Here is a 26,854-nt window from a genome sequence, read left to right as displayed (position 1 = left end):
TGGGTTTGGGGAGGTAAAAACCGTTTCCGACTCACCACGTTGACATGCCTAAATATTTCATATGTCTCATAATAAGTGTCTTATTTAAGCTATGCGCGATTTTTAAGAAAATGATTAAATGTGTTAATTTTAATGATAAAATTAGTATCATTTACTAAAATACTCTTATTTATTATAGTTAATTCAGTTGTTAAAAAGAGTGAAAGTTAAAAAATAAGAGTATAGTAGTGAGAAAAAATAATAAATGTTGTATTGATATTCTAAAAGAATATTTATTTTAAGACAAATAAAAAATATAAATGAGATATTTTTTATGAGATCGAAAAAGTATAATATAAAATTTAAGATATGGCATGCGAAAAAGTAACATGGAAAACGCGGTTCTTGAAGCTTTTGTGCGAGCCAATGATGATGTGCATCCCCAGCTCAATTTAAAAGTATAAAATTAGTGAACTTTATATAATATATAATAGTATTTGTATTATTTATTTTACATTTATTTATTTTAAATTTACACTTCTTCCATTTTTTTTTACAAGTCATTTTTTATTTTTCATATGTATTAAAAATATAATAATTATAGTAGAAAAAAATTATAAAGAGTTTTATAAAATTATCTTTTATTAATAATATTGCAAAGACAATTTGATATAATTGAAAGGAGAAAGAATAATAAATATTTAAGGATATAATAGAAAAAATAATATTAATGATTTATTGATATTATAAAACAAGTACAAATACAGATTAATTTATTGTTAATTGAATGACTAGTAAGATCTGTTTATTAAATTAAATCCCATCCATATATGCGTCTAAATTTTATAAATAAATATTAAATAGAGTAGATAAATTTAACAAACCCAAACTCATTTCATACATACAAGATTATTTTGTTTATGTTTATTTTGTCATTAGTTCTACTACTTTTTTTTGCTTCTATTTGTTTTTCTTTCTTCTGATTTCCATTACATCTAAATCTATAATCCTGATGTACACAAAATACAAAACTTATCCAAGTATCAAACTTCTGTCTGCAGGATTATACATATTCGGACAAATACTGTCCAAATTTACAAGTCATTTGGGTATTTTAGGGGGGTGTTGAGAATAAGGGGAGGAGAAAAACAAGAAGAAAAAAGAGGTTAATTAGTTGAAGACGTCATATTTCAGATTCTATCAGGTTTTATAAATAGAGTCAGACAGTAAGTTACTAACGTGCAAGTATAGAGAATAAATATCACATATGCATCAACAAACTGACATGGGTCGTTAGTGTGCAGAAACAAAAGAAATCTCCTGTGATTTTCATAACATTACACAGAATCCTTAAAAAACTTCTCAGATCGTGTGATTCCAGAATTCAGGCATGTATTAAACGCTCTTCCTGTTGACAATCAAATTGTCATTGGTGTGATTCCAAAAAGATACATTTTAAACATCCATGTAACTATGTGACGCCAGTATATTCTTGTCAGAACATTTTTTACCCAACATATTCTAGTAACCCACGCTTATGTACAAAAATCAATGACCCCCATGAACTAGTAGCAGTTTGTCACAAATTTACAATCCTCTACTGAGGATTAACGTCCTGAATCTGGATATAAACTAGTACACGTGAACCTCCCCTTACCAATGCTTCAACATGCAGTCAGAAATTGATGGCCATCTGCTCGAATCTGAAATTCTCCCTTCAATTCAACTTTCTCTAACTTCTGTCGGCTTCGGACGGTTGAGCAGATGCATCTGAAGCTGGAGGACTAGTAGTTGGTTGAGCAGATGGCTGAGGTTGGTCTATTGCAGAAGCATCTGAAGTGGAGGGATTTTTTAACTGAATCAAGATCATGGTCATGTTATCGCATCCCTCACCACCAGCTGTTGGTGCCAAGCACCTATCAAATACTTTCTCACAAACCGCAGAAAGTTTATCCTCCTGCATAGTCTAATTTAATATTTCATACAAATGTAACAGCCAAATTTGGCAATTGCAGCCATGAGAATGCTATATTCAAGTTATTTCTAGCTGTAAAGCTATGAAGTATGGGTACTCCATTTTAGATAACGTACCGGTACCGGGTACGTACCTGGTATCGGAACTCGTACGGTATGCCTATGGTACGCACCGAAGCCGTATCAAATTTTTTAAGTTGGTACATCAACCGGTACACATTTGGTACCACGTACCCAACTTTTTTAAATTTTTTCGGATCGTATAATTTGGACTTTCTTTACTAAGTAAAAATTAGATTAGATATTATATTTATAAATAAAAAAATTCTTTCACAACCAAATTCTTCATTTGTGAAATTTGAGCACAATTAGATTTATTCATTCATTGAAAAGGAACAGACTCAATCCAAAGAGGATTGAGGATTTAGTTTTTGTTCATACAAATCTTTGTCTTTCTTTCTCATGATATTTTTGAAGTTGTTAGTCTTTCTCTCGATGAACCTGAACTAGAAGCCGCTCTTTTTAATGATATTGGAGAGGAAAATATTGATTAATGGATACTTTTTAAGTATGATTTATTTATGTTATTGAGCAGATATTAATTTTTTTTAAGCAAATTATTTTGTAATTTTAATATTTTGTTGTTATTTAAACAATATAACTCCTTTGTTATTTTTATAATTGTATTTAAAGAAATTTTACTGACGTACCCGTCCTTTAGTTTTTCTAAAAATGCCGTACTCCGTACCAGTACACGTACCGGGTACGTACCCGTACCGTACCGTACCTATGCAACACAGCTGTAAAGTAAACCAAGGTAACAATAGAAAACTTACTGTCTTTAACTGGCCATGTATATAGTCCACAAGTTGTTGGCTGGACATGCAATCCCTATATGCATACAAGATTATATCATAGTGATATAATTAAAGTGAGAATTCAGAATAAAAAAGGAAATTTGCTATCTATATGCAGCTGGTAACAGCAATACAGTTTTTAGAGGAATTCTGAGTAAACCTACCATATCCCATCACATGCTATCACAAGAAATTCATCATCATCGCAAAGCTCAACCTGTCGCAACGCATATATAATATAAATAAGTAAATAAATTCAAATTGGAGCAAATAAAATAGAGAACAACTTCTATCAAAGAGCATGAGAACCTTAAACCCTGCATAAATAATATAAGAAATAAAGTAATAATTTGTCCATAGAAATAAAATTTTCAGTATGACACAAACAAAACAGAGGCAAGAAATTCCACAAGTTTTTTCTTCTTTAAATAGCAAGATATACAAAGTAATACTTACTGAAGTTACGTCCGGATCAGCAGTCACAACCTGCTTTTCAGCAGGCAAATACTTGTTCTGCTTGAACTCCATATCACCTGTGATAGAAAGAGAACTACCTCAAGACATCAACTATAAATATTTCGGGAGAACACCAAACTCAAGACACTTTCCTTTTGCTTTAAGAATTATATAGCCAAAAATAATTACCAATTGCTCTAGCCAAGTTCAAACTTCCATTGACTCGTCCAACTTGGATGAAACCACCAGCTTTCAGAATCCTGTCTTTCTCAAGTTCAAGATCAGGCTTGTGATCCTTAGACAAGTTGTGTGCCTGCGAATATAACTTCATTAAATAGGAGTGCAAATATCTTCATTTAGTTATATTACTATGTTATTTCATAATTTTTTAGACAGTTATCTGATTATCATTACTAACAACTATTATTTTTTTCTAAAAGCCCAGGGTATTAAAGTCCCGTGCATTTTTTTAAGTACTGTTTTTTTGGTGCCTTTTAGTTTATATTGCTGCAGATTAAGACCCAAGGGTCCATATAGTCTTTAGACCTAGTCTTCACATTCAAAGTGGAGTGCCGCCTCTACATACCCCAACAAGCTGCTGCTGCTGCATAGAACAAGCAGAGCTAGCTGGAAAAAAAAGATATTTGTCACTGGAAAGTTTAGATATGGCCATCAACAGTAAAAAAAATCTTTCTTTCTTTGATTTTTTCTTCCTCTAATCCAGAGTGGGTCTGGTGGGACGCTATCTGCGCAAAAAGCTTCTAGACTTACTTCTGTGCTGCACCGCCACATATGGGCACACCCACGCTGCTCCTCTCTGGTACTATAGTGCCGCAACATGGCGCTATTTACAACATAAGCATATATGACGTCAAGTAAGTGCAATTGCATGTAGACTGAATCATATATGCAAGTTTATCTAAAATGAATTGTATTTATCATAATTCAAACACTAGTATGAAATTGCACCCAACATCATGTAACTGCCCACTCATTACCAGCTGCACGATGCCTACAGTAAATAGGTCTATATTGCATTCCTGCTAAAATTAGAGACCTCGAAACTGAAAGAGGACATGGAAGTACCTGGCCTTTCCTTGATAACACACATCTAGAATCACCAGCATTTGCAACAAAAAGTTTCTTTCCTCGGATGACAGCCACACACGCTGTGCTTCCAGAGTTTGGCCCACTGAAATCAGAATGGGGTCCCTAATTCACAGTATGACACTTTCTCAGTTCAAAGTTAAACCTTATACAGTAGGATATTCAAAGAAAATAAGCTCCAGTTCACATCAAATCTTAAAATTTGCACTTGTAATCAGTTAACCATATAGAACTATGTAAAACTGTTGCATAAATCACAACATCTTCTAAGAGTTGACTTTCAAGGTTTACACTCATTCGGGTATAATAAGTCTATCATGATAAACAAGCAACGTGGATGTAGACACTTCAGAAAACACATGAAATAGGGATGAGATCTTAACCATACAATTTGCATAGCTAAATAAACAAAAACACAATTGGGTATAAGTATTGAAGGCTATGAAGTTTATTTCCTTTAAAAGAAATTAAGAATCATAATTTGACAGTAAGAAAATGGATGGAGTCATAAAAGTAATCATTTAAAGCATGCACATTATTGTTGTTATTTGATACGAGGCAAAATAATATCAAGTTAAATAAAATATAAAACTGGAAACCCAGTGCCATTATAAACACCAAAAGAAATGACATGTTATACAGCACATTACATATTATCATTTACTAGTAGAATGTTGGGGATGGAATCTGTAATCAATAACTCAGCATGCCACAAGAGGATAGCCATGGAGGTCAAACTTATGAGTTAACTTAGTACAATGTTGGGGTGGAATCTGTAATCAATAACTTAGCATGCCACAAGAGGATAGTCGTGGAGATCAAACTTATGAGTTAACTTAGTAGAATCATGAGTTTACAATTCTAGGTAAGAAAATTGAGTTTAATTGCTTGAAAATTCGTTTCTGCATAAATTCAGATAGACTTGAGTAGACTAGTACAATCTAGGCCAGACTTGCTAGTTTACTTCATCATCAGCCATTAGTTCCTACACACCTCTGGTCACCAGTTCTGAACTTGCAATATTCTCGTTTGTCCGCAATATTAGATCAGTGAAACTAGAGGGTCCTGGTCTTGGGGTACAGCATGATTTCCATTTCTAAATCAAGGAAGAATACTCCTGGAAATAGGTCTGGTATTGGGGGTCTAAAATAAGAATCTCTGAAATACATTTTTTAAATCATTTTTTATTAGACAAACTCTAATGAGTTTACATTGAGTCGCGAGTTTGAGAACCTTGATTGAAATTCCAACAGACACCAGCAAAGTAAAAACAAAAGGTTTTAGATAGTAGCAACTGAAAAATATTGTTTAGTTTGTAAGCAATTCTAGCAAAGGAAATTATGCAAACAACTCATATCAACACCGATAGATAACTGTTTTAAAAAAAAACATCAACAGTCTATAGATAACCATTATGGTTACTATGAGCTTAAATTACATGCATTGAAACCTTTCCAACATACATCAAGAATAATATAGTAAATTAGAAAAAGCAGTGGTGGTGCAAGAACAAACTGTATTCCTTAGTTGTTACCTCCTCAATGGCCCACTCATCGACACGGTCATTGGCTTCACTACTCCTGGGAGACCATATGAACCCCTCTAGCATACCAGACAACTTTTCCATTTTATCTCCCAACACTGCTAATTCTCTCCACCCTCTTTGGCCGCGCATCATCTCATCCATTCTGCCTCAATATGAAGGAAAATATATACATAAAAAGGCATAATATGGACAGAATGTCGAAACTCCAACTCGCCATTATCAGTCAGATCTTTAAAGCTCCAAATGCACAAATGATGTTAACCATGAAGGTAAAATATATAAGTAAACAAAAAACAAAAAAAACAAAAAAACTCTTTAGTCTATACAAAAAAGACTCAGCTCAGGTGGGAAGACTCCTATATTTTTAACAAGTCAAAAACTTCTTAAATGTATCAATATGTGCCATCTTAAACCCCTTATTAATGATTTTTATTATTATTTCAACATGTAGTTTTGAGAGAAATAAGATACCCCTAAATGAAGATATAAAAGTATTAGTTCTAACTCAAGAAAATGGAGATACAGAGAGAAGGAAAAGTGTTTTCAAGCTCTTTGTTACTGCCTACAACTTCTTGGTTTCTGGATAATTTGTATCTTAAGAGACAAAGGCCTCCTTGGACACAAATTAGACAGATAAGGTAAAACATTTGGTGCCATAGTTTGATATGCCGTACCACAGGTTTGGTGCTATCTTAAACCCCTTATTAATGTTTTTTATTATTATTTCAACATGTAGTTTTGAGAGAAATAAGATACCCCTAAATGAAGATATAAAAGTATTAGTTCTAACTCAAGAAAATGGAGATACAGAGAGAAGGAAAAGTGTTTTCAAGCTCTTTGTTACTGCCTACAACTTCTTGGTTTCTGGATAATTTGTATCTTAAGAGACAAAGGCCTCCTTGGACACAAATTAGACAGATAAGGTAAAACATTTGGTGCCATAGTTTGACATGCCGTACCACAGGTTTGGTGCTAGGCCTGACTAATTTCTAGAGATGGATACCAACCCAATTATCTCGTCCCCTGGCCTTCGCTGGTAATGATGGTTTTTATGGTATGCAATCCTGAAGTAAGATTAATAAAATTTTAAAAGGAAAAGAAAGAAAATTACCTGAGGAAAGATTTCTGTAAAGATGTGGCTATATCTCCAGCTAAGTAAGCTTCATGCCTAAGCACCTGCTGGTGTAGAAACTTGGCACAGAATTTTGAAACAGCTTTACCTGCAAATCAGTGAAGCCGTATTGAGAATTATAGAACTAGATGCTAAATATGCTATATAGGTCAGCCCCATAACTATATTTTGAAATAATATAAGTTTTTTGAAATTTCAAATTCAAAGTCCTCCGGCAAATTGGAATCAATACCAAGTCTTGAAAGGGCCATAGTACAGATGCAAAATACACCCAAAGTACACAGACCAAAACGGAAAATATTTTACCCATTTTCCTTTAACAAGGCCAGCAGAACAAAATACAGATATTGCAAACAAAAATTTAATGGGATAAAACAGCATTCTATATGTGAAGAAGATCAAAACGGCATTTCTATCCCATTCTAAATTAATCTAACAAAATAGAAACCCGGTTTTGTTTAGATTAGTTTATAACTTATGAGAGCAGTTATATTGAGATGTGTTTTTAATACCTAGCATATAGAAAATCTCTTATAAGTTTATTAGGTGCTTATAAAGGTTGGTTGAGATCTTTTAAGTTGAGGTGAAAAAGTTAATTTCGATTCAAGAGGAATTTGATCCCTTTAGCTTCTATATTTATTTAGCTTCTAGCTGCATGCTAAGTAGTAAAAGCCACCAACGGTAAGGTGTGTTACAAAGGAAACTTCAAAATGAAAGCAACAAGCTAGAGACAATACCAAACACTTGAGCCACCCAGCTTTCTAAGCAATGAAATAAAATTGCTTAGTGACAGTTTACAGGTGCAAATCCAATGATGTGATTCCAGTCCAAAATAATAAATTTAAATGGCATGAAAGAAAGAAAAAAAACATCCCTTTGCTGTTTTTTGAAAATGAGCATGGATGGGAAAAAACAATACTGTGAAAACATAAGGACGGGATACCAACCTCCATGGCCATCATAAACACCAAAGTAAGACGTAGACTCGTCCAAATACGGATGAGCTGCATGCTGGCAAGTCATGTAGAAGAATTAAAACTCATATCGAATAAATTTTGATATAATAATGGACTACTAAAATACAAGAGAATCAAGGTGGACCAAACATGAAGCACCTGCGTCACATACATGCTAATCACTAGAAGAGGACAATTTGCCCTCTACTAAGTTGAAACTTTACCATTCCTATTTATGAATACACAACAATATATGACTGAAATCAGTTTTATTAATGTGCACATAATGATACCTCCACACCTCATTGTAGTATATTAATGATGAAACAGTAATCTATAAGTTTTTTGAGATTAATTGTTATACACTGTCAGTGTAAAAAATTTTACATTGTCAATACATCTCAATCATCCGTTTGTGTTACTTTATGTGTGATTATAATAAAAGTCAAACTTCTCTAACAAATCAATGGTTATAATTAACTGACAGTGTAAAATATCTTTACACTGTCAGTGCATTTCAATTAAATTCAAGTTTTTTATACAAAAGATAAAGATAAGTTACAGCTCAATTTACAATATTCTAAGTCAATAGTGCAAATAACAAAATCAGTGAGTATATTTTTAAACGGAAAATATTAGTCACTATTACTATTATGTTGATATATGTCAATCAAGTTTAGGTTTTCCACTGTTGTCAATCGCAGATCATGGAAATTAGTGATTTCCTCCAATTCTGTTATGCAACGGTGCTACCCGCCTGTAGCATTGTATTTGACAACATTTTATACTAAATGGCGTATTGTAGATTTTTTTTCAAATCCCACAACCCTGCAGCACTGCTATTTAACAACACAAGGAGTTTCGTCGCAGGTCGCTGGCAAATGGTACCTCTATAATAAACCAGCTTTACATTTCTAAAACAACTTCCCACACGTGCAAGCAAATAACCGTGCGTGAGTTTAACAGCATCACACAGATATAGCACATCATTAAACACAAATCGAATTGCTGTAAAAAGCGATATACAAAACAAGTAAACAACAATATATGAACCAAAAAAAGAAAAGAATAGTTACAGCATCTTCCATAGAAGCACGCCAGCCCTGCATCGAAGACAAACCGAAGCGAAGCATGCCATTCTCACCATCTTCAGAGGCCTTCTCAGTTTTTGGAGCGCTCAGGTATATCCCCATCTCAAACTGCAATCACAAAACACACAAAAGAAAAAAACCAACACTGAGTCACAAAAAAACTATGCACTATCAATCACATCAAATCAGTGAAGGAAACAGCCCCTTGAATTACAAAATCAATGTTTGATTGATAATCCATTAAATAGACCTCAAATGTTTGTTTGAGTTCAATCAATTCATTAAAGCATACTATCAAGCACAGACACGCAAATACCACACCGCCATTGACACTCGACACCAGTAATAATTTGAAAAAAATAAATTAATTAAATGTAATCATAAGTGTCATATAAGTGTCATGTCGGTGTTGGTTTCAGACCCAGACACACACGCATCTTTTTTCAGAGGCCAGCAAGTTATCCATCGAACTTCCAATTACACTATAACCAACTCCATAAAAAGTCAAATCTAACCAAATCTACCCCGATCAGACTCTACATGAAACATGATATACATTTTAAATAAACAAAAATGAAATAAAACATTTCAACCGAAGAACAACGAACAAATCACGCAATGCAATGCAATCCAAACTAAAACAGAAAACGAAACACAGATCGAGAACGGTAACAGATGCATCGAGATTGAACATACGAGTTTTAAACATGAAACTGAGCATCAAAACAAATGCAATAATATAAAATTTTAAAATCAAAATGATAATAATTGCGATGAATCGTGAGTGAGAAACAGAAAAAAAAGTAGAATAAGTAAAAAAATGATAATAATAAATAAAAAATAGAAGAATTAGGGTTCGATGGAAGAACACTCACTCGTGTGGGTAGAGTGGAATCGGAAAGGGAAAGTGCGTGAGAGAGATGATTAGTGATTTGTTCGTGGAAGAGAATGAAGAAAAGAGAAAGAAGCAGAAAAGAAAATGCTTTTGCAGTTACTTGCCTATGATGTAGGAAAGCCTGTTAAGCCAGCTGCTGCCACGCGCCTCTCGTGTTTCTACCGTAGTTTTTTTTTTTTTTTAATATTCTTTTATTTAAATTTAAAAAGTAAAAGTTCTAGGATTTTGAATCTTCTCTTTTAAATAAATGAATAATTCATTTGATAAATAAGATAAAGAAGAAAAATAATGGACAAACAGTAGAGAGGAGCGGTGTTTTGGTAGTCAGAGACGCAATTAATGTACGGGAGCAAATGAAAAGATTTAGATTTATTGCTCTTATTGAAGAAGTCATTAATCTTATTATTATTATTGATGAGCATGTTCCGATCATTGAAGAAAACGGCGTACATTAAAATTCATGCAAAGATGTTGATATAGAAAAATTGAATGAACTTGCAGAAGTGCAACACGTGGTAGAGGAGTCTGATTCTATAAAAAAAATAGAAAGTAATAAAGTAAGGGGTTATTGCATCATGTGATGTAATAAAAGAGAAAAATAAATAAATGGGCGACTTGTGAAAGAAAATGAGATTGGTGATTTCATCAAGGGCATAAATTTAGATGAATGGATGAATTTTGATAACCTAGATAAGGGAAAGATGAATGATGGGCCATAGAAAATTAAAAATAACAATTTGGACCAATTAGGCCGAAAATAATTTAGTGCTTAAGGTTTTGTTGAGGAAAGAAGTAAGGAAATTGATGAGAGGAATCGTGTTTCAGAAACAAAAACAAAAAAATCTTCAGAGAGAAGAACAAGGGTGAAGAAGGTTCTTCAGAAGTAGTTGGTAATGATGTCAAAGAAGGAGATGACTCGGATATGGATGTGGGTGGAGAAACTCCAAGTCAATGGAAAGGGGTTACATTAATTGTTCAATAATTCCTTATGGTATTTGTACAACTCAAGTTATTTCTCTGAAATTATATATGAGTTGCTAATAAAGCTTTTCTTCGAGTTTATAATAATTATATACAAGATTGTCATCCATATATGTTCATAATTATAGAAACAATAATTGACTATGAGAAGCTTTGTAATACTTTCAAGCATCTAGGGTTTGATGATTATGAGTTCACAAAAGTTAAGGGTTATGCAGGATGAATTTATATGGCGTGGAAAGTAGAAAATGTGACTGTAATAATTCTTAAGAAGCATTTTCAATCCATCCACACAAAAACCGAGCATGTAGATGGAGAGGAATGGCTTTTCACCTATGTTTATATTAGTCCTATAGAATAAGGAAGGAATGAGTTATGGGATGAGTTAAAAGAAATAAAGTCAAAAATGAATTATGGGTGGTTTTTAGGAGGTGATTTCAACAATATAACGATAGTGGCGGAATAATGGGAAGGAACTCCAACATCGATCTAAAAATGCAATTTGTTCAAAGACATAATTAACTTTTGTCATCTTATGGACATTTGTTCAATAACCCACAAATATATGTGGAGATGGTCAATCTTTCATGGGGGTTATGGTGTATGAAAGGCTTGATAGAGCTTTGTGTAATGATAGTTGGATACTTAGTTCCTAGATGCACATGTCAGAGTCCTTACTCATATAGATTTCTCATACCATCATTCATTCTCATGTCTCTAAAGGACAAGGAGAGTAGGAAATTGGAAGGAAAAAACTTTCAAATTTGAATGTGCTTAGGTTAAAGACACTTATGAAGACATGGTTAAATCAGTTTGGGATGGTAATAGTAACTTTGCTTATAACTTAGCTCAAGTTAGAATTCAAGTAAGTAACTAGAATATGCATATTGTTAAAAGTATTAAGAAGAAGAAAAACTAACTAATAGGAAGACTTGAGAGAATTCAAAGAGCTATCAAAAATGGAAGAGGCCGTAATGGTTTAAACATGAATTGGCGAAGACTCTCCGTCAAGAAGAATTGGTGTGGTACTAGAGATCAAAAACTAAATGGCTAGTGGATGAGGATAGAAATACTTGTTTTTATCATGTTAAAGCAGCGCAAAGAAGAAGAATGAAGATTACTATAATTATCAAAGATGCAAATGGATACTGGATTAAGGATGCAGGAACCATGAAAAAGATGTTTAATGAATGCTCTCATAAACTTTACATAATTGATGTTGAGACTGCTACTTATATCCAAACTCATATTACTCTTCCAAATTTAGAAGATAATATGGTGGAGTAATTAAATAAGGATTTAAAGGAGGATGATATTAGGAAAGGTATTTATGATATGTCATCATGGAAATCCCAAGAACCTGATGGATACCTGGTTGTATTATATCAAAAGTCATGGAGTGCAATAGGAGGAAATGTTTGTAGCTACATGAAGAATTTGTGGAATAATCCAAGAGAAATTGTTGAGGTAAATCACATTGATTTATGTTTGATTCCTAAAATTCATAATCTTTATTATGTGTACCAATTTAGGCCAATATCTATGTGTAACTCAATATATAAAGTGTTGGGGAAAAATATAGTAGATAAAATGAAAAATTGCATAGATAGAATTGTGTCTCCCTATCAAACATGTTTCATTCCTGGAAGGAGTATACATGAGAACATTGTGGTGACTCGGGAAATGCTTCATAGTATGCATAGGCTACACAGAAAGAAAGGCTTATTTGAAATCAAAGTGGATCTATCTAAATCATATGATATGATCAGTTGGAAATTTGTGGACAATGTTCTAATTGAAATAGGTATTTCTGACAAACTTATGAAAGTTATCATGGAAGCAATTACATTTGTGATAATGAGTGTGTTGTGGAATGGAAAAAAGGAAGATTATTTTGGTATAGAAAAAATGCTTAAGACATGGAGACCATATATATCCATATTTGTTTGTCTTGTGCATCGATAAATTGTCTCACATGATAAGTAAATTAGTTGAGGAAGGAAGATGGGAATGCACGAGGGTTGTTAGAAGAGGACCTATGATTTCCTATCTTGTGTTTGTTGATAATTTACTCATATTTATAAGGGCTTCAGAGAATCAAATAACATGTCTCATGGAAATAGTTCATAGGTTTTGTTATGTTTTAGGTCAGAAGTTCAGTTTTGAGAAGTCTAGTGATCTGTTGTCGCACATAGGTCAAAAACGAGTTTAAAAATGTAGTAAACGGAAGCGACACTTGAGTCCTATCATAAAGACTCTTGATTATTTTAACCAATCGATTGAAACATGGGGGATTTAAGGTTTTCGATTATGCTACTGATTTAAAGGAAATTTTATTATGAATAAGACACTAGATAATCAACTATTTCAGTTTCCCAACTTATCATTGGTTATTATAAATCCATTTTGTTTTTTAATCTAACCATAATTGATTTTTAATCTAATCATCTCATGTTGTTTTTCAATTTTATTCATGTCTTATAGATTGTGATTATTATAGTATATATTTTTTTGGTAGTTAGTCATCTATTATGTTCTTCATATCATTTTGAATATTTTTAAACTTCATTATGTTAGTGTCGATATTTTATATGTTATCATTAGTATAAAATATATTGTTAATATGGGTACCATCGTGAAGATATTTTCTCTTCCATCTAGTGTGGTAACTTTCTCCCCTAATAACTTTGATAAGGTTGTTTTAGATGAAACAAAAGATGTTATAGTGGAGTTCTATGCACCATGGTATGTATAAATTAACACGATCTTCTGTAACTTTATGATATGGTGATCTTTTTTCAGTTTCAATATTTCTGAATCTTATTTTCTTGACAAATTCATTATTATATTTAGGTGTGGTCATTGCAAGGCTCTTGCTTATGTAAGGATATTCTCTTTTCTTAAGACTTCTACCATAGATAACTTATTAATTTGGTAATTTTCAGTTATGATTAACTATATCAAGATTGATCCTTATATTTTTTATACTATTTAGTTACACTTATGAAAATGTTTTCGCAATATTCAGGTTGGAGGAGGGAGTAGTTATAGTTAATGTTGACGCTGACGAATACAAAGATTTAGTAAAGAAGTCAGTGCAACAATATATTTTTATTTGACGAATACAAGGTTGTTCTTTTTTTTAAATGTATTTTTTATTAGGGGTCCATTTTTATTATTTGTCTTGGGCCTCTAAAAAGTTTGGACCGACCCTAGCAACAAGAGTGGGTGACCGTTAAGTAGAGAGTGTCGGGAGTGATTAAAGGTTGGTAGATTTATTTATCATTATTTAATTGATTAAAATAATTTTTTAGTGTTATTATTTAAATGAAATAATAAAATAAAAGTAAATAATGAGTTTGAGGTGGAAAAAGCGAATTGTGGGAAATTAAAATAAATATTGTAAGTTAGTAATAAGTTGAGCCTTAGTGGAATATTAGAAAGAGAGAAATTATGTTTTCTAAATTAGGAGGAGAAAAGTGAAGGAAAAAGTTTACAGTAGGTGAAAGTTTTAGAATTAAAGAAAAAGAGGCAAGAGAAGAGAAAAACAAGGAAAATCTCATGAGAGCCTTAGGCATGTCATGTGATTCGAGCAGCTTGAGTCGAGGAACCAGATCTTGCATTCAACATGGTCATTTACAACTGCAACCATAACCACCATATCATCATAATCATTTGAATCTTGGTGTGCAAGGTCCGCTCATTCGTCTTTACCTTTTATCAATCCCTTGTATTTCATGTACCAATAATGCTTGGTCGAGTGACCCCACTTTTCACAGTTATAGTATTGCACATCTTTTTTCTCTTCTTTGTCTTTCTGATAGGAATTTCGTTCTCCTCTTTTTGAGGATTCAAAAGCTATATCATCGATCTTATTCTTGTGAGGATTCTACCAAGACTTCTCGCCCTAAGTTTTATCTATTTTGCCTTTGAACTTGTTAGAACCACCATTCTTCTTCCATGACTGAGCATGTAGTGTTTGTATCTAGTCTTGAACTCATTTCCTTTCGACGATCCTAATCTCAAGTGTCTCCAACGAACCAACTAAATCTTCTGGTTTTAGGGTTTCAAGATTGTTGGATTCTTGAATAGCTACGATAATGTGATCAAAGTGAGAGGTCAACATACACATTACCTTCTCAATTTTCATCTTATCAGTTAGGGTTTCACTATAACCCTTGATGAGATTGACTAGTTTTTGCACCTTCAAACACACAGCCTGCAATTTTTTCGTCTTCTCTCATCGATAATAATTCATATTGTCAATGCAAAGTTTGCAACTTGATAACCTTGACTTTCTCGCCTCCTTCATAGTACTTGACAAGAATATTCCATGCCTCTTTCGATGATTCAACATGAGTGATTATGTCAAAATTAGTCGCATCAACCATCGATTGGATGTAAAACGTCGCCTTGCAATCCTTTTTTTTGGCATCCTTATGCGTCGATTTCATCTTCACCAACCGAAGGAACACCATTAATAATCACTTATAGGGTTTCATGAAGCCAAATAGAGATTGCATTTGTTTTCTCCATCGAAGTCAATTCTTGTTGTTCAGAGTTGGAAGGGAGTTTGGTAAATTTCCATTACCATCATCTTTTAGCGATTGATCAACAACACATGATCCCAGAAACACGATCTTTGACGTGTGATTCCGGAAAACAAGTTCAAGAATCTAACTGGAGCTTTAATACAAATTTGTTAGAGCGTGAAACATTTTTAGTGGGGAGAGAAAGAGAGATAATAAGGAAATGAAGATTGTATTATTGAATTTAATGAATAATAAAACAGAATTATAAATTGTCTATTTATATACACCTAAGTGACTTGACTACTAAGTAAAATAACAAACTAAGTAACAAATCATAAATCCTAATTAGCTTTGGGCTTGGGTCACACAACTCAACTTGGATTATATCTAATATCTCAACAATTATCACTAGTAGTATTAAAAAAATGTCACACGATTTACAATATATGGTCTTTTTTATTTCTTCTTCGATCTTCTTTTATATATATATATATATATATATATATATATGAGATATTTCAAATATTGTATTCTTATATTATAATTTGACTTAATAAATTACTTACAATTTAATATTACAATATTTTAATAGTATTTTAAATATTAATATTATAGTATTGGTATATAGTTGAATATTTATTTCTAATTTAAATAATCATAGGAAATCTTACAATTTGTATGATATCTCCTATGAGTTAAAGATTAAGATTCAAAGTCAATAGAATTGATCTACTATTAATCAAATTCTAAAAGATCTCATATAGAAAGGATCTACTATGAATCAAATTCTAAGAATCTCTTATGAATCAAATTTAAAGGAATCAAAGTCAATGGAAAGGATTTCCTATGAATCAAATACTAAAAATCAAAGTCAATGAAAAGGATCTACCATGGATACAATTCTAAGGGATATCCTATGAATAAAATTATAGGAATCAAAGTCAATAGAAAGGATCTACTATGAATCAAATTCTAAGAGATCTCCTATGAACCAAACTCAAAGGAATCAAAGTCAATGGAAATGATCTCTTATGAATCCATTTCAAAGGAATCAAAGTCAATGCAAAGGATCTACTATGAATTAAATTCTACGAGATCTTCCATGAATCAAATTCAAATGACTCAAAGTCGATGGAAATGACCTCATATGAATCCAATTCAAAGGAATCAAAGTCAATAGAAAGGATCTACTATGAATCAAATTCTAAGAGATCTCTTACGAATCAAATTTAAAGGAATCAAAGTCAATGGAAACAATCTCCGATGAGTCTAATTAAAAGGAATCAAAGTCAATGGAAAAGATCTACTATGAATCAAATTCTAAGAGATATCATATGAATCAAACTCAAAGGAATCAAAGTCAATGAAAATAATCTACTATGAATCCAATTCTAGGAATCATAGTCAATGTGAAGGATCTAATATGAATCAAATTCTAAGAGATATCCTATGAATCAAATTCAAGAAATCAGAGTCAATGAAAAAGATATACTATGAATCAAATTCTAAGAGATTTCCTATAAATCAAATTCAAAGGAATCAAGGCCGGTGGAAAGAATCTACTATGAATCCAATTATAGGAATCATAGTCAATGGAAAGGATATAATATGAATAAAATTCTAAGAGATCTCCTATGAATCAAATTCAAGGAATCATAGTCAATGGAAAGAATATCATATGAATTAAATTCTTAGAGATCTCCTATGAATCAAATTCTAAGGACCTCATATGAATCAAATTCAAAGGAATCAAAGTCAATGGAAAGGATCTCTTATGAATAAAATTCTAGGAACCAAATTCAATGGAAATGATCTACTATGAATCAAATTCTAAGGGATCTCCTATGAATCAAACTCTAGGAATCAAAGTCAATGGAACAGATCTACTATGAATCAAATTCTAAGAGATCTCCTATGAATCAAATTCAAAGGAATCAAAGTCAATGGAAAGGATCTCCTATGAATCCAATTTAAGGGATCAAAGTCAATGAAAGGATATACTATGAATCAAATTCAAAGGAATCAAAGTCAATGGAAAGGATCTCCTATGATCAAATTCAAAGTAATCAAAGTCAATGGAAATGATCTCCTATGAATAAAATTCTAGGAATCAAAGTTAATGGAAAGTATATACTATGGATAAAATTCTAAGGGATATCTTATTAATCAAATTATAGGAATGAAAGTCAATGGAACATATATTCTATGAATCAAATTCTAAGAGATTTCCTATGAATCAATATCTAAGTGAATCTCATATGATTCAAATTCAAAGGAATCAAAGTCAATGGAAATGATCTCCTATAAATCCAATTGAAAGGAATCAAAGTCAATGGAAAGAATCTACTATAAATCCAATTCTAGAAATCATAGTCAATGGAAAGGATCTACTATGAATCAAATTTTAAGAGATCTCATGTTAATCAAATTCAAGGAACCATAGAGTCACGACGTGAAAATCACAGAGTCGTCATCATATTTTATTCATTCATAAGGAATATGGGAAATAACGATAAAACCCTAAAGGAAAGGATAAGACGGTCATTACAACTGAATATGGATTCAGGAGTCAGTTAAGTGAGGGGAAGGTGTTAGACACCCCTCACCTCCATTGTACTCAATGAGAACCTCTTATAGTTTTAAGGGTTGATTGTTTATTAAGGGGATTTGTTTCATTCTTATTCTTATTTATCATGTTATTTTTATTAAAGTTTTAAAAAGGAAAATTATTTATAAAAGAAAAGAGATTTTTTTTAATTATTGAGCTCGTCAATGATTCAAACCTTCGTGCTTACATATTCTCATTGTGCAATTAGAAAATCAGGGTTCCGTAGTTCGTTCTAAAAAAGTTTGTGTGTTGATTGCTTTTATAAGATAGTGTTAAAGTTGTTATTGAATTTAAATTTGCCTTGTATTGCTCACACGATAGAGACCTAAACGCTTATTTTTATTTCGCATCGAACATAACTTAAACTATCATTTTTATGAAAAGGAGAATTTTTGAAAGATGCACAAAGACACAAAAATGGTTTGATGGGTTATGTTACTTTTAATGGTAAAAGAAAATGCTTTTGATCTCTTTTATTTTTAATTAAGTGACTTAAATACCCCTAACAAATTAATCTAATAACCTAATAAAATAAAAAGGCCACGTTTTTGTATTTTTATTAATAATCAACATTTAAAAAAAAATGAAAACCAAATTAGATCAACTTAACTCAAATATGAGGAGATTGGAAAAAAAATTTATCTTTGTAATTTTCCTTTAGTAAAAATGATTTTTTTTATACTAAATAAATAAAATTAAATATGAGATAAAAATGATCTTTGTAATTTACAATCCTCTACTGAGGATTAACGTCCTGAATCTGGATATAAACCTCCCCTTACCAATGCTTCAACATGCAGTCAGAAATTGATGGCCATCTGCTCGAATCAGAAATTCGCTGCTTCAATTCAGCTTTCTCTAACTTCTGTCGGCTTCGGACGGATGAGCAGATGCATCTGAAGCTGGATGACTAGTAGTTGGTTGAGCAGATGGCTGAGGTTGGTCTATTGCAGAAGCATCTGAAGTGGAGGGATTTTTTAACTGAATCAAGATCATGGTCATGTTATCGCATCCCTCACCACCAGCTGTTGGTGCCAAGCACCTATCAAATACTTTCTCACAAACCGCAGAAAGTTTATCCTCCTGCATAGTCTAATTTAATATTTCATACAAATGTAACAGCCAAATTTGGCAATTGCAGCCATGAGAATGCTATATTCAAGTTATTTCTAGCTGTAAAGCTATGAAGTCTGGGTACTCCATTTTAGATAACATACCGGTACCGGGTAGGTACCTGGTATCGGTACTCGTACGGTATGCGTATGGTACGCAACGAAGCGTATCAATTTTTTTAAGTTGGTACATCAACCGGTTCACATTTGGTAACATGTACCCAACTTTTTTAATTTTTTCGGATCGTATAATTTGGACTTTTTTTACTAAGTAAAAATTAGATTAGTTATTATATTTATAAATAAAAAAATTCTTTCACAATCAAATTCTTCATTTGTGAAATTTGAGCACAATTAGATTTATTCATTCATTGAAAAGGAACACACTCAATCCAAAGAGGATTGAGGATTTAGTTTTTGTTCATACAAATCTTTGTCTTCTCATGATATTTTTGAAGTTGTTAGTCTTTCTCTCGATGAACCTGAACTAGAAGCCGCTCTTTTTAATGATATTGGAGAGGAAAATATTGATTAATGGATACTTTTTAAGTATGATTTATTTATGTTATTGTGCAGATATTAATTTTTTTTAAGCAAATTATTTTGTTGTTATTTAAACAATATAACTCCTTTGTTATTTTTATAATTGTATTTAAAGAAATTTTACTGACGTACCCGTACCTTAGTTTTTCTAAAAATGCCAAACTCCGTACCAGTACACGTACCGGGTACGTACCCGTACCATACCTATGCAACGCAGCTGTAAAGTAAACCAAGGTAACAATAGAAAACTTACTGTCTTTAACTGGCCATGTATATAGTCCACAAGTTGTTGGCTGGACATGCAATCCCTATATGCATAGAAGATTATATCATAGTGATATAATTAAAGTGAGAATTCAGAATAAAAAAGGAAATTTGCTATCTATATGCAGCTAGTAACAGCAATACAGTTTTTAGAGGAATTCTGAGTAACCTACCATATCCCATCACATGCTATCACAAGAAATTCATCATCATCGCAAAGCTCAACCTGTCGCAACGCATATATAATATAAATAAGTAAATAAATTCAAATTGGAGCAAATAAAATAGAGAACAACTTCTATCAAAGAGCATGAGAACCTTAAACTCTGCATAAATAATATAAGAAATAAAGTAATAATTTGTCCATAGAAATAAAATTCAGTATAACACAAATAAAACAGAGGCAAGAAATGCCACAAGTTTTTTCTTCTTTAAATAGCAAGATATACAAAGTAATACTTACTGAAGTTACGTCCGGATCAGCAGTCACAACCTGCTTTTCAGCAGGCAAATACTTGTTCTGCTTGAACTCCATATCACCTGTGATAGAAAGAGAACTACCTCAAGACATCAACTATAAATATTTCGGGAGAACACCAAACTCAAGACACTTTCCTTTTGCTTTAAGAATTATATAGCCAAAAATAATTACCAATTGCTCTAGCCAAGTTCAAACTTCCATTGACTCGTCCAACTTGGATGAAACCACCAGCTTTCAGAATCCTGTCTTTCTCAAGTTCAAGATCAGGCTTGTGATCCTTAGACAAGTTGTGTGCCAGCGAATATAACTTCATTAAATAGGAGTGCAAACAAACACTGCAAATATCTTCATTTAGTTATATTACTATGTTATTTCATAATTTTTTAGACAGTTATCTGATTATCATTACTAACAACTATTATTTTTTTCTAAAAGCCCAGGGTATTAAAGTCCCGTGCATTTTTTTAAGTACTGTTTTTTTGGTGCCTTTTAGTTTATATTGCTGCAGATTAAGACCCAAGGGTCCATATAGTCTTTAGACCTAGTCTTCACATTCAAAGTGGAGTGCCGCCTCTACATACCCCAACAAGCTGCTGCTGCTGCATAGAACAAGCAGAGCTAGCTGGAAAAAAAAGATATTTGTCACTGGAAAGTTTAGATATGGCCATCAACAGTAAAAAAAATCTTTCTTTCTTTGATTTTTTCTTCCTCTAATCCAGAGTGGGTCTGGTGGGACGCTATCTGCGCAAAAGCTTCTAGACTTACTTCTGTGCTGCACCGCCACATATGGGCACACCCACGCTGCTCCTCTCTGGTACTATAGTGCCGCAACATGGCGCTATTTACAACATAAGCATATATGACGTCAAGTAAGTGCAATTGCATGTAGACTGAATCATATATGCAAGTTTATCTAAAATGAATTGTATTTATCATAATTCAAACACTAGTATGAAATTGCACCCAACATCATGTAACTGCCCACTCATTACCAGCTGCACGATGCCTACAGTAAATAGGTCTATATTGCATTCCTGCTAAAATTAGAGACCTCGAAACTGAAAGAGGACATGGAAGTACCTGGCCTTTCCTTGATAACACACATCTAGAATCACCAGCATTTGCAACAAAAAGTTTCTTTCCTCGGATGACAGCCACACACGCTGTGCTTCCAGAGTTTGGCGCACTGAAATCAGAATGGGGTCCCTAATTCACAGTATGACACTTTCTCAGTTCAAAGTTAAACCTTATACAGTAGGATATTCAAAGAAAATAAGCTCCAGTTCACATCAAATCTTAAAATTTGCACTTGTAATCAGTTAACCATATAGAACTATGTAAAACTGTTGCATAAATCACAACATCTTCTAAGAGTTGACTTTCAAGGTTTACACTCATTCGGGTATAATAAGTCTATCATGATAAACAAGCAACGTGGATGTAGACACTTCAGAAAACACATGAAATAGGGATGAGATCTTAACCATACAATTTGCATAGCTAAATAAACAAAAACACAATTGGGTATAAGTATTGAAGGCTATGAAGTTTATTTCCTTTAAAAGAAATTAAGAATCATAATTTGACAGTAAGAAAATGGATGGAGTCATAAAAGTAATCATTTAAAGCATGCACATTATTGTTGTTATTTGATACGAGGCAAAATAATATCAAGTTAAATAAAATATAAAACTGGAAACCCAGTGCCATTATAAACACCAAAAGAAATGACATGTTATACAGCACATTACATATTATAATTTACTAGTACAATGATGGGGATGGAACCTGTAATCAATAACTCAGCATGCCACAAGAGGATAGCCATGGAGGTCAAACTTATGAGTTAACTTAGTACAATGTTGGGGTGGAATCTGTAATCAATAACTTAGCATGCCACAAGAGGATTGTCGTGGAGATCAAACTTATGAGTTAACTTAGTAGAATCATGAGTTTACAATTCTAGGTAAGAAAATTGAGTTTAATTGCTTGAAAATTCGTTTCTGCATAAATTCAGATAGACTTGAGTAGACTAGTACAATCTAGGCCAGACTTGCTAGTTTACTTCATCATCAGCCATTAGTTCCTACACACCTCTGGTCACCAGTTCTGAACTTGCAATATTCTCGTTTGTCCGCAATATTAGATCAGTGAAACTAGAGGGTCCTGGTCTTGGGGTACAGCATGATTTCCATTTCTACATCAAGGAAGAATACTCCTGGAAATAGGTCTGGTATTGGGGGTCTAAAATAAGAATCTCTGAAATACATTTTTTAAGATAAACTCTAATGAGTTTACATTGAGTCTCGAGTTTGAGAACCTTGATTGAAATTCCAACAGACACCAGCAAAGTAAAAACGAAAGGTTTTAGATAGTAGCGACTGAAAAATATTGTTTAGTTTGTAAGCAATTCTAGCAAAGGAAATTATGCAAACAACTCATATCAACACCAATAGATAACCGTTTTAAAAAAAAAAACACCAACAGTCTATAGATAACCATTATGGTTACTATGAGCTTTAATTACATGCATTGAAACCTTTCCAACATACATCAAGAATAATATAGTAAGTTAGAAAAAGCAGTGGTGGTGCAAGAACAAACTGTATTCCTTAGTTGTTACCTCCTCAATGGCCCACTCATCGACGCGGTCATTGGCTTCACTACTCCTGGGAGACCATATGAACCCCTCTAGCATACCAGACAACTTTTCCATTTTATCTCCCAAGACTGCTAATTCTCTCCAGCCTCTTTGGCCACGCATCATCTCATCCATTCTGCCTCAATATGAAGGAAAATATATACATAAAAAGGGCATAATATGGACAGAATGTCGAAACTCCAACTTGCCATTATCGGTCAGATCTTTAAAGCTTCAAATGCACAAATGATGTTAACCATGAAGGTAAAATATATAAGTAAACAAAAAAAAACTCTTTAGTCTATACAAAAAAGACTCACCTCAGGTGGGAAGACTCCAATATTTTTAACAAGTCAAAAACTTCTTAAATGTATCAATATTTGGTGCCATAGTTTGACATGCCGTACCACAGGTTTGGTGCTAGGCCTGACTAATTTCTAGAGATGGATACCAACCCAATTATCTCGTCCCCTGGCCTTCGCTGGTAATGATGGTTTTTATGGTATGCAATCCTGAAGTAAGATTAATAAAATTTTAAAAGGAAAAGAAAGAAAATTACCTGAGGAAAGATTTCTGTAATGATGTGGCTATATCTCCAGCTAAGTAAGCTTCATGCCTAAGCACCTGCTGGTGTAGAAACTTGGCACAGAATTTTGAAACAGCTTTACCTACAAATCAGTGAAGCCGTATTGAGAATTATAGAACTAGATGCTAAATATGCTATATATGTCAGCCCCATAACTATATTTTGAAATAATATAAGTTTTTTGAAATTTCAAATTCAAAGTCCTCCGGCAAATTGGAATCAATACCAAGTCTTGAAAGGGCCATAGTACAGATGCAAAATACACCCAAAGTACACAGACCAAAACGGAAAATATTTTACCCATTTTCCTTTAACAAGGCCAGCAGAACAAAATACAGATATTGCAAACAAAAATTTAATGGGATAAAACAACATTCTATATGTGAAGAAGATCAAAACGGCATTTCTATCCCATTCTAAATTAATCTAACAAAATAGAAACCCGGTTTTGTTTAGATTAGTTTATAACTTATGAGAGCAGTTATATTGAGATGTGTTTTTAATACCTAGCATATAGAAAATCTCTTATAAGTTTATTAGGTGCTTATAAAGGTTGGTTGAGATCTTTTAAGTTGAGGTGAAAAAGTTAATTTCGATTCAAGAGGAATTTGATCCCTTTAGCTTCTATATTTATTTAGCTTCTAGCTGCATGCTAAGTAGTAAAAGCCACCAACGGTAAGGTGTGTTACAAAGGAAACTTCAAAATGAAAGCAACAACCTAGAGACAATACCAAACACTTGAGCCACCCAGCTTTCTAAGCAATGAAATAAAATTGCTTATTGACAGTTTACAGGTGCAAATCCAATGATGTGATTCCAGTCCAAAATAATAAATTTAAATGGCATGAAAGAAAGAAAAAAAAACATCCCTTTGCTTTTTTTTGAAAATGAGCATGCATGGGAAAAAACAATACTGTGAAAACATAAGGACGGGATACCAACCTCCATGGCCATCATAAACACCAAAGTAAGACGTAGACTCGTCCAAATACGGATGAGCTGCATGCTGGCAAGTCATGTAGAAGAATTAAAACTCATATCGAATAAATTTTGATATAATAATGGACTACTAAAATACAAGAGAATCAAGGTGGACCAAACATGAAGCACCTGCGTCACATACATGCTAATCACTAGAAGGGGACAATTTGCCCTCTACTAAGTTGAAACTTTACCATTCCTATTTATGAATTCACAACGATATATGACTGAAATCAGTTTTATTAATGTGCACATAATGATACCTCCACACCTCATTGTAGTATATTAATGATGAAACAGTAATCTATAAGTTTTTTATACAAAAGATAAAGATAAGTTACAGCTCAATTTACAATATTCTAAGTCAATAGTGCAAATAACAAAATCAGTGAGTATATTTTTAAACGGAAAATATTAGTCACTATTACTATTATGTTGATATATGTCAATCAAGTCTAGCTTTTCCGCTGTTGTCAATCGCAGATTATGGAAATTAGTGATTTCCTCCGATTCTGTTATGCAACGGTGCTACCCGCCTGTAGCGTTGTATTTGACAACATTTTATACTAAATGGCGTATTGTAGATTTTTTTTCAAACTCCGCAACCCTGCAGCACTGCTATTTAACAACACTGGGAGTTTCCTCATGGATCGCTGGCAAATGGTACCTCTATAATAAACCAGCTTTACATTTCTAAAACAACTTCCCACACATGCAACCGTGCATGAGTTTAACAGCATCACACAGATATAGCACATCATTAAACACAAATCGAATTGCTGTAAAAAGCGATATACAAAACAAGTAAACAACAATATATGAACCAAAAAAAGAAAAGAATAGTTACAGCATCTTCCATAGAAGCACGCCAGCCCTGCATCGAAGACAAACCGAAGCGAAGCATGCCATTCTCACCATCTTCAGAGGCCTTCTCAGTTTTTGGAGCGCTCAGGTATATCCCCATCTCAAACTGCAATCACAAAACACACAAAAGAAAAAAACCAACACTGAGTCAAAAAAAAACTATGCACTATCAATCACATCAAATCAGTGAAGGAAACAGCCCCTTGAATTACAAAATCAATGTTTGATTGATAATCCATTAGATAGACCTCAAATGTTTGTTTGAGTTCAATCAATTCATTAAAGCATACTATCAAGCACAGACACGCAAATACGACACCGCCATTGACACTCTGACACCAGTAATAATTTGAAAAAAATAAATTAATTAAATGTAATCATAAGTGTCATATAAGTGTCATGTCGGTGTTGGTTTCAGACCCAGACACACACGCATATTTTTTCAGAGGCCAGCAAGTTATCCATCGAACTTCCAATTACACTATAACCAACTCCATAAAAAGTCAAATCTAACCAAATCTACCCCGATCAGACTCTACATGAAACATGATATACATTTTAAATAAACAAAAATGAAATAAAACATTTCAATCGAAGAACAAAGAACAAATCACGCAATGCAATGCAATCCAAACTAAAACAGAAAACGAAACACAGATCGAGAACGTTAACAGATGCATCGAAATCAAATGCATCGAGATTGAACATACGAGTTTTAAACATGAAACTGAGCATCAAAACAAATGCAATAATAAAAAAATTTAAAATCAAAATGATAATAATTGCGATGAATCGTGAGTGAGAAACAGAAAAAAAGTAGAATAAGTAAAAAAATGATAATAATAAATAAAAAATAGAAGAATTAGGGTTGGATGGAAGAAGACTCACTCGAACTTCCAATTAAGGAAGATGGTACTCTGTCTACCTTCATTATTAATCCTTGGAAATCTTTAAAATGCGAAATGTCTAAACTATAAGAGAGATGATGAGGAGTACACTGGTGCTATTAAGCATTACCTTGTAATATTCATACTTTGTGATATAGTTGCAACCCCATCAATAGCTCCAGAAACACAGCACCTGGTGTAAGGATTTTTGGGTTAGTGCATGCCCATACTTGTTTAAAACCTTCCCATTATCTCCCTGGACAGCCTTAATTTAGCAGTTAAAATTGGCAGTACTTAGTATCAACTGCCAGTTCTTTGAAAGTGAATGCTTTCATTCCATCCATTTCAATGCAAATACTGGAGGTTCCAAAAAGCATAAGC

At 32.9% G+C, this 26,854-nt stretch overlaps 2 protein-coding genes across 7 annotated transcripts; both read right to left on the bottom strand.

Moving 5' to 3' along the window:
- Positions 1–1,329: 1,329 nt before the first annotated feature.
- On the bottom strand, positions 1,330–26,815 carry LOC127107219 (probable protein phosphatase 2C 60). Of its 6 annotated transcripts, none has more exons than XM_051044517.1 (11): positions 26,604–26,815; positions 9,084–9,206; positions 7,999–8,062; positions 7,031–7,139; positions 5,908–6,061; positions 4,353–4,478; positions 3,456–3,579; positions 3,267–3,343; positions 2,975–3,027; positions 2,790–2,844; positions 1,330–1,945 (listed from the first exon to the last, which is right to left on the bottom strand). In XM_051044517.1, exons 2-11 carry the CDS (start codon positions 9,198–9,200, stop codon positions 1,712–1,714), a joined length of 1,113 nt encoding a protein of 370 aa, XP_050900474.1. In that variant the 5' UTR covers positions 9,201–9,206; positions 26,604–26,815; the 3' UTR covers positions 1,330–1,711. The 6 variants fall into 6 exon arrangements, with proteins under 6 accessions (XP_050900474.1, XP_050900478.1, XP_050900477.1 ...); XM_051044521.1 differs by having other exon boundaries at positions 1,330–1,936; XM_051044520.1 differs by lacking the exon at positions 26,604–26,815 and adding an exon at positions 26,297–26,408.
- LOC127107222 (probable protein phosphatase 2C 60) lies at positions 1,330–26,815 on the bottom strand. The gene is made up of 12 exons (XM_051044525.1): positions 26,604–26,815; positions 25,570–25,692; positions 24,684–24,747; positions 23,715–23,823; positions 23,138–23,291; positions 21,595–21,720; positions 20,686–20,821; positions 20,497–20,573; positions 20,207–20,259; positions 20,023–20,077; positions 18,887–19,197; positions 1,330–1,626 (listed from the first exon to the last, which is right to left on the bottom strand). Exons 2-11 carry the CDS (start codon positions 25,684–25,686, stop codon positions 18,973–18,975), a joined length of 1,116 nt encoding a protein of 371 aa, XP_050900482.1. The 5' UTR covers positions 25,687–25,692; positions 26,604–26,815; the 3' UTR covers positions 1,330–1,626; positions 18,887–18,972.
- Positions 26,816–26,854: the final 39 nt, after the last annotated feature.

The sequence above is a fragment of the Lathyrus oleraceus genome, chromosome 7, assembly GCF_024323335.1.
Source record: "Lathyrus oleraceus cultivar Zhongwan6 chromosome 7, CAAS_Psat_ZW6_1.0, whole genome shotgun sequence".
Classification (NCBI taxonomy): domain Eukaryota; kingdom Viridiplantae; phylum Streptophyta; class Magnoliopsida; order Fabales; family Fabaceae; genus Lathyrus; species Lathyrus oleraceus.
The sequence above is the reverse complement of the archived record's forward strand: the minus strand, read 5'-3'. Positions and strand labels throughout refer to the sequence as shown.